This window comes from Manis javanica, chromosome 6 (genome assembly GCF_040802235.1).
Source record: "Manis javanica isolate MJ-LG chromosome 6, MJ_LKY, whole genome shotgun sequence".
In the NCBI taxonomy this organism is placed as follows: Eukaryota; Metazoa; Chordata; class Mammalia; order Pholidota; family Manidae; genus Manis; species Manis javanica.
In genome coordinates, this window is record NC_133161.1 from 5,645,294 (window position 1) to 5,654,239 (window position 8,946).

Genomic DNA, 8,946 nt, shown 5'->3' on the forward strand with positions numbered 1-8,946 from the left:
ACCACGGTGGCCTTTGTAATTAGCGTGGCCCTAAGTGGCTAAGGTGAGACAGTGGGGAGAAGCCCAGAAGAGCAGAAAGGTGACTTCCCCAGCTTGTGCCTCAGCACCCAAATGAAACACCTGCCTTTTCCGCGGCGTGTGTCTGGGGAGGTCCGTGCCGCACGGGCAGTGGCGGGGTTCAGCAGGTTGACGTCTGGCCTTGGTTTCTCCCTGAAAGACTGGGGTGAGGTGGGAGGAGAGCCAGAGGGCAACAGACTGGCCCCAGGGCAAGGGCACTGGAGCAGTGGGTATTGAGAAGATAGAGCAGACAGAGGAAACGAGATCTGGGGGGCATGAAATGCACCCCAGTCAGGAAGCTGTGCACCACACGGCTTGGAGGAGGGACCGAGTCAGCTGTCACCCAAAGGCCAGAGAAACTGGGTCTCAGGGTATTTGTGCAGCATTTACCCCCAGCTCCTGCCCTTGGGCTGCCGGGCTAAAGTCCTACTTCCCTGGGATCAGAACCCAGACACCTGGAAGCCCTTGATGTGTGACTCTTCATACTTTTTATACTTAGAATGACAAAATGAAATAACTCTTAAAGAAATCCTAGTACCTGTTGGCTCTGAGTCAGGGGTTTCTGTGCACCAGGCAAGGTGGTTGTGTTTTTCTCAAGCTCCCCTAGTGCTGCGGCCCTGCCTTAGTGTCCACCCCTCCTGAAAGGCCACCACCTGCAATGGGGTCTGGGTTCCCCAGTGTCCTAGCGTCCCCTTTCTTAGGCCAGCAATCTGGTTCTCCCATGGCTTTCTCTGTCTGCTTAGGCACCGGGAGCTGTTTGCCTGGGGGGTGGGGGGGGAATGCAATGGAGCTTACCTGTTGGGATCTTGGTGGTCCTCTGCAAGGAGGGACCCCTCTCAGAGCCCAGCCCCTTGCTTCTCCTGCCACTGCCCCCCACCCCAGCTTTGCCAAGCCTGGTATGGGGGTTATCTGCCAGCTTTTCTTTGGCCCCATCCTGGGGAAATGCATAGGCCCCGCCACCCCTTCCCAGGGTCTGCGCCTCTGCCAGGGCTGGGTGGTGGAGGTGTGTATAACAGGGGTCTCCCTCTTGGGCACATTCACCACCTCTGCGAACCGAATACACAGAGAAATGTGCAGGCAGCGCTGAGGGTGTCGCTGCCCCTATATTCTGGGTCTGTGAGTTGCCAGAGGACCACCAGCCACATGGGAGGCAAATTACAGGACACAGCCATGACATGGGTGGGGCACTCTGACCACCCCAAAAAGTATGGTCGGGGGTCCTCCTCCCGGAGATTAACCCCACGGATTTTGGGTCCAGACCACTCTGGCATTGTCTGAGCACCACTGGTCCTGTTTCCTGGGGGCCACCATGGCTATTGGCCAATTTACTGAACAATCTGAGCTTGGTGAGGTGCAAGGTGGAGATGGAGGTCCCCCCCCCCCGTCCACCTGCTGCATTTAGCCTGCTGTGCTGATGCTGAGACCCTTCCTTACCCTCCCCTCCTCTGTTCCATCTCTGGGGACAGGCCTGTGTCTCCCGGGCTGCTGGTCCCGCAGTGGGCGGCCAGGGAGGCGGGGCCGGCGGGGAGGGGGCGGGTCTGACTCTGCCTCCTCCTCGGGTCGCAGACAGGCGCACAGGGGCCCACTTCCCCCGCGGAATCTGTTCCCTGGTCTGGGAGCGCCTCTTTCCTCTCTGCCCCCTGGTCCTGGGCTGGAAGTGTTTCCTGCTAGCGCATCTCTGGAATGCCTGGACGCTGCCAGCTTCTTAGCACCCTCATCGCCAGGCAACAATTCCCTGAATTCAGGGGTCCTTGTGTGACGTACCCCAGGGTTTCTGTTCCCACTACCCATGTCCAGCTGGGCCTTCCATCCTGCCCTTGATGACCCTGGGAGCTGACTCTATCATCGCTTTTTAATTATGTCATTAAACAGCCACATTAAATAACTTTGAAACATCTGACATCCAATTCAAAGTTTTCCTCTGCTCCCAGTCCAGCCTGAGCCCCTGTCCAAGGGTCCTGGCCTGGGGACGGTCAGGGTCGCTGGCTCTCCCCCCCTGCTCCTCTGCTCAGGCTCCCGTGAGCCAGGCAGGGGTGGGAAGTGATGGAGGAAAGCCGTCCTTGGGCTCTGGACGCCAGGTGGCAGTGGGGGAAGCCTGTTCAGTCGATGACCAGGCGGGTGGTCTCCTTTTGGGTCGGGGGCGTGTCTGGAGCAGCAGCACACGGAGCTGAGCCTGGTGCGTGGGGAGGGCTGACTGTCCATCCCTCTGGCTTCTAGGAAGTGTGAGTTGGAGGCAGGGAGCCCTTCACGTGGGCCTGTAGGTTCCATTGTAGCTGAATGTGGGGGGCACCAAGCAGTCCTGGTCCTCCTTGGGGATCCAGCGTTGGACATAGTTGGGGCCATTGTCCCGGGGCCACACAATCACGGTGTCTCTGGAGGCCAGGGAGGGGTCCTCTGGGAAGAAATTGAAGGGCCGGAGCAGGAAGCCCACGGAGTTTCCTGGAGTGGCCGTGTTGGGGATGTCCTCGGAGTGGGGGATGTGCAGGAAGCCCACTGTGACCCAAGCCACCAAGTCCTGTGGGAGAGAGGGGGACTGTGCTGAGGGCCAAGGGGTGCGGTGGGCAAGCCCCCAGCTCCACTGTGAAGGAATGGGCACCTCTAGACTACTGAGCCTGCTCTCCACACCCTCCTAGGACTGGCACAGATCCTGGGATTGGACTGGGGCTGGAAGAAGGCAGGGCCCCTACCTCGTTTTCAATGTTCTCATTGTTGTGAAGAAACTCCTCAAAGACCACAGGTGGGTCCCAGGGGTTGTTCTGGTTATAGATGCTGCTGCTGAATAGCTCGGACTCCCGGTACTTGGTCACCGCCAAGGGGTACCTGCCCGGGCAGAGAAACCAGGTGGCTCTGGGTGCTGGGGGCCTCCCAGCCCCTCCCAGGAGTGTCTTGGGAAAAGCTCCTGCCTTCCCTCAAAGGTGAGACCAGGCCCTGGGCGTTGGCCTGAGGTCCCCATGCACAGCACGCTCTCCTCCCCAGTCAGGGCCACGCACCCAGAACACACACACACATGTATGACAAGCACGCACACACCTAGATGCTCCACCACATGGACTCAAGATCTTAAAGCCAGAAACAGACACACGGACACAGGGAGACTCAGGGACCTTGAGGGAGCCTCTAGCCCTGCAGCCTCCAGGAACCCCTCACCTGGCCCAGGTGACAGCCTGCTCCTCCTGCCAGCCTGGGGGCAGCACTTGATGGGCCATGGAGTGGATCTGCAGGCGGTAGCTGCGCTGGTGGCCCCAGGGGTTCTCCTTGGGGCTGGTGAAAAGCAGGTACTGGGGCAGCGTCTGTTTGAAGCGGAAGGCCGCCTGGCGCTCCCGGGAGAACTGTGTCTGCTCCAAGGTCGGCTGGACGATGCGGTGTCCTGGACTCCAGGGGTTCGTGATGTTTTCCAGCTTCATCTGCAGGGTCTGGAAGCTATTCTTGGTGCCTACAGGTGTGCAGGGAAGAGAATGGGAGCCAAGCCCCCTAAACGGAAGCATCCTCCTCTGCACTGGCATCTCCACCCAGATCACACCCAACAGCAAACCTTCTGGGGTGAAGACGGGGTTGGGGTATGCGCTGAGCTAGCCATAGGGTGGAAGGAAGGGATCAAAAACAGAGAACCACAGAGGAACTCGAGGAGGTGGTCGGGCGGCTGCATGCCTCCGGGCAGCGGATCCTGAGGGCTGAGCCCCCAGCCTGTGTGCTGCTGCTGTGCCCTGGAGAAGGGACTGCTCACCTTGCTTAGGCGGAGACTGGGTCTAGCACCCTCTGTACCCACCAGGTAAATGGGGCTGAGCAGGGGAAGCCACCCATCTGGTCCTGGGAGCCTGTTCTGACACGTGACTTGATGCCAGGCCAAGTTCTGTTCATTCCGCCCATACCATGTTTTGTGGTGACATCATGAATCCAAGAGACACAATGAGCACTCTTGGAGGACACTGCGTCCACTTCATGGTGCCACCCAGTGCCCGCTTACACCCCCCTGGCCCACATACACCTTTCCACCCCTCTAGGGGGTCAACCAGCACCGGGGCAAGGATAGGGTCCTTACCCCCCTCACCCCCAGGCACTAGCCCCTGTCCCTGTTTTCAGGGCACACAGATTTCCAGCACTGCAGGTTTCACAGCTACACAGATTCTCCTGGTTTGCTGCCTCCAGGGGAGTTTTCACACATCTCCAGAGAGTGTAGGTCATTGCGTGGATTCCAGTGTTTGGCCGGGAAGGTCCTCCCCAGCCCAGTCCTACCTGCCACGTCCAGGTCAATGCGGTAATGCACCAAGTGGGTGTGAATGTTGCCGATCAGGTGCGTGTGCAGGCGGGTGCCATAGCGCAGCCCCTCGGGGGTGTAGAAGGTAGCATGCACATAGCCGGTGGCATGCATCTTGGCCTCCATCACCCCATTGGGGTAGAAGATGAAGTCCCAAATATAGTCGTAATTGTAGACCGTTGATGTAGTTCGCAGCACCAGCACCTGTCCCTTGAGACCCGCATAGAAGTTGAAGCCACCGCTGAAGTTGGAATCAAAGTGCCGCCGAAGGGGCACCCCAGTGGGCATCTCAAAGAGGCAGAGGGCCCGGGGGTAGCGCACAGGGCCATCAGCATCGTAATAGTGGAAGGCATCCAGGTAGGTGGCTGTGTCTGGGCAGTCGATGCCAGGGGCTAACTCGTAAGTGGTGCTGCCCAAGCCCCAGCCCACGTCCATGTATTTGGTCTGCATGCCTGCAGGTGTGTGTCCCCCATACAGTGCTATGGCCTCTTGCACGCTCACCTCATAGGCTATGCGCTCACCCGCAAAGTGCACATTCAGGACCTGCAGCCCGGAGGAGGAGCGCAGCCTGAAGGCAAAGCTCCAGCCCCCGTAGAGCACGGTGTTGCCCTGCAGTTTGTAGCGGGGGCCTTGGGGCTGGACCAGGCGGGGGCCGTTCGCAGTGATGGGAGGGGTGAAGTGCCCACGTGGTGTGTAGGAGGAGAAGAGGGGTGGCTCCTCGAGGCTCTCTTCCTCCTCCTTGCCCTTGGGAAGTGGGTCCTGCAGGGCCACCACGTCCACTTCTCCTGCCTCATACTTCTGTGCCAGTTCTTCCGCGCTTTGGTAGAACCTCCCGTTGTACCAGACCCGCATCACCGTCCAGTCCCGGGCGTTCGTGCTTCCGTGATCCACGAGGAGCTCCAACCCAGTGGGGTGCAAGAAGAAGCCTTCTATGAAGCGCTGCAAGATGAACCAAGAGCGGCGCTGGCCAGAGGCCACGCCCCGGGGTGCCACATCTGTGAAAGTCAGGCATCGGGAGTGGCAGTCCTGGAACGAGAAGCCTGTGGTGTCAAGGAAAAACCGGTGCAGCGGCTTGGTGGCCTCCTGCAGGGTGTGGCTCAGGAGGGCGTACTCTGCCAAGGAGATTGGCCTGGAGGCCCAGGCAGCCTCATACCCCGGCTTGGGGGACAGCTCTCGCATGTAGTAAGCCCACGGCAGGGGCCCCACCGCAAACTCAGTGATGTTAGGGTGCTCCTGGGCTCCGAAGAAGATGACGACTCGCGCCTCCCTAGCGGGACGCCTTTGACCTTTATCCAGAAACCTCAGCACATTTTGCTTCTTGGGCAACAGCATCTCAATGAGGAAAACACAGTTCTTGGCCATGGTCAGTGCTCGGGAGGACTCCAGGTTCAGCTCCTTCCGGGACCAGAGGAAGTTGTGCACAGCCTTCAGCTCCTGGACGCTGAGGTCCGCAAACACCTCTGCTCGCCTGTGTGGGGTCCGTGGGGAGTGCTCGGCCGCAGCCAGTGTCTGCAGCACCAGGACGGCAGCGAGGGCCCAGCCGAGGGCCAGGGTCTCTTGCCCCATGGCTCTGGAATGCAATAGAAGGGATGCACTTGGTTGTTTTATGGTAGAAGAGAATGGGTCTCCACCAGGCCGGGGCCATGGACCGCAGGGTCAGCCCTGCGGTTCTCCTACAGACTGAGCTTCAGGGAGAGAGGATGAGCAGGCGGAGCACAGGGGATTTTCAGGATGGTGACAACACTCGGGGTGACACTGTAACGATGGACACATGACATTGTGCATGTGTCCAAACCCACAGAATGTTCAACAGCAAGCAGGAGCCCTGCGTGGACTGTGGACTGTGGACTGGGGTGATCACAGTGAGTCACTGTAGGTGCCCAGATGGTAACACATGTCCCTGTGTGGTGGGGTGCTGGTAGAGGGGGGAGGGGGGGAGGGGGTGTCTGTGTTGGTGATGGGCATATGGGAAATCTCCCTTGCCCCACCCGTGGTTGAGGCAGTCCCGGGTGGCACCTGGGGCCACACACAGTTCCCAAAGCTGTTCAGGTCTGTGCTCTCTCTTCTCGCTTGTCCATAGACCTCTTACAGTCCTGTGTATTTTCTTACCTATGTAAACTTATTTTACCATTTTCTGTGTATTTTCTCAGCAGGGCAGAACCTGGGCTCTTATCTCTCCACCTCTGTATTTCTCAGCCTCTTGTGTTGACAGCAAAGCTGTGTTTTTGATATAGCACTATTTTTTATGTGGATACATTTTGAAATTGAGTGTGGAAGTTCAGTGTTGACTCTGGTGTCAGGCTGCCTGGGTTCGAGTCCTTGTGCATCCTACCACCGGGACCGATGGTGTGCCCTTGAGCCAGTTGCATTTGCTGAACTGTACAATGAAAATAACAACCACAGTACGTACTTGCCAGGACTGTTGCAAGAAATCAATTGGACAATAAGGATAAAGTGTTCAGAACAACTCCCACCTTGCAGGAGGCACTCGAGAAATGCTAGCTGCTCTTTAAAGTCACCCATGAAGATACAGTCTGTGATACCAGCATTTAGAAATTTAAACAATGGAGAATGATTCAGCTGTGATCAGGCTGTAGACCTGTGGCTTTGAGGACGAGGACTGGGTGGCCGGTCCTCCCACAGGCCCCTGTGGCCCCTCTGGTGGGGCACTCAGGTTGTGACCCTCCAAGGGGCCCCTCAGGGTGGGATCATCCCAGGCAGAGATCAGGGAGACACCCTCTACCCTTCCATTTTGGGGGATGGTGTGGTCAGGGTCTTCACCTTATTATCCCGCCCCCAGAGCTGCCAATGACTCCCCTCCGAGTTGCCTGCCTGTCCCCTGGCCCTGGGGGAGGCCCTGGGACTCACATGACCCATGCTCCCCAGTCTGAAGGGAGTGGGTGAGGCGGAGGGGCTGCTGGGCGAGTCCAGAGCCAGCAGAAGGGTGTGGGGGTGAGCTCTTATTTACTAGTGAATTTTGGTCAAGACTTTTTTTCTAAAAAATAGATTTTACTTTTTAGAGCAGTTCTAGGTTCATAGCAAAATTGAACAGAAGGTGCAGAGATTTCCCATATAACCATTTCCAACACAGACACCCCTCAACCCCTGCCCACCTCTACCAGCACCCCACCACGCAGGGACATGCATTACCATCTGGGCACCTACAGTGACCCACTGTGATCACCCCAGTGCACAGCCACATGAGGGCTCCCACTTGCTGTTGAACATTCTGTGGGTTTGGACACAAGCACAATGTCATGTGTCCATCGTTAGAGTGTCACCCCAAGTATTGTCACCATCCTAAAAATCCCCTGTGCTCCGCCTGCTCATCCTCTCTCCCCCAAACCCTGGGAACCACTGACCTTTGGGCTGTTTGCAGAATGTCCTGCAGTTGGAATCAGGGTTTGCAGCCCTTGCAGGCTGGCTTCTCTGGCTCAGTAAAATGCATTTCAGCTCCTCCACATCCTTTCATGGCCAGACCCCCTTTTTGGTAACCTCTTATCACCAAATTTCTTTCCGCTTTGCTTAAGAGGGAGATGTGGAAGGGACCTGTGGCCCTTTTAACCTGAACTTGGCTATTCCTTTAACCATTTCCTTCCCTAGTATGATCCTCTGTTCTGATTCCAAGTGGGCAGCAGGTGAGGGGGACAGTGGCAGTGAAGCCACAGAAGGGGGACCTTGGTGGCCAGCGAGACCTCCATGCTGGGCACTGTGAAGCATGCCCTCTCCACCTGCTTCTTATCTCTGGCACTCTGAGGAGAATGGCATCCATCCCCTTGCTTTGCCCATCTCGCCCCAGGCAGTTTATGCCTGCCTCCCAGAGAGCCCTGGGCGACTCCCTCTGGGCTCCTGCCGCTCACACACACCCTTCTTCCCTTGCTGCCCTCCCCTCCCTGGTCACCCCTCTGGACGCTCCCTGAAAACCCCTCCAGAACATACCTGTGTGCTGTGCTCTGGGCTCTCTCTGCCGCCAGCCTTGGTCTCCGACTCCTCTGGAGCTTTATTACTGGACCCCACCCTTAAGGGAGGAACAGGGCGAGGCAAGCCGACCCAGGTGGGGACCTAAGGCTCAGGGGTTCCCGCAGGGGGCAGGGGCAGCGGCCTGCCGAAGTGCATGGGACTCCGGCTGCTGCAGCTCCTGGTACCCCTTCAAGGACACACGTTTGGAAAGCCTCCAGGCCTGCAGCACGTCAGCGGCCAGGGGCCACTTGTGTTGTCCGCAGTCTGTTGCCCTGTCATTCTTCCTGCCGCACAGCAGCTTCCACAGAGCTGTCTGCTGTGCTGTCTGCTCCGAGCTGGGCAATGCCATGACCTGCGACGGCAGCTGGTGTCTCAGAGGCTGGGGATAAGGACGAGGAGACATTTACTAATAAGCCTCACCTGGAACAGTCATGGACAAAGGCAGGGGCTGGCAGAGACTGACACCAACATCAAAAATAGAGAATTGACCCATCTGTAGAATTGGGAACCAGAGACAGGATAGCTTGGGGGAGAGAAGCCACTGAGTTGGGACTCCAGAAGTAGTCTTACAAGCCACCTCCGAGACCCTGACTGCACCTGGAAAGGAGGGAGAAGCTGGCTGGGGAGAAAGCGGTCAGGGTGGCTGAGGCGCTGGCCCATCTGGTAGGGGAAGA

General features: G+C 58.0%; 1 protein-coding gene across 1 annotated transcript; it reads right to left on the reverse strand.

Annotated features, from left to right (window-relative positions):
• Nucleotides 1-1,874: 1,874 nt before the first annotated feature.
• On the reverse strand, nt 1,875-8,365 carry AOC1 (amine oxidase copper containing 1). Its single transcript, XM_036999179.2, has 5 exons — nt 8,252-8,365; nt 4,291-5,882; nt 3,205-3,490; nt 2,745-2,877; nt 1,875-2,572 (listed from the first exon to the last, which is right to left on the reverse strand). Exons 2-5 carry the CDS (start codon nt 5,876-5,878, stop codon nt 2,303-2,305), a joined length of 2,277 nt encoding a protein of 758 aa, XP_036855074.1. The 5' UTR covers nt 5,879-5,882; nt 8,252-8,365; the 3' UTR covers nt 1,875-2,302.
• Between the last annotated feature and the right edge of the window lie 581 nt (nt 8,366-8,946).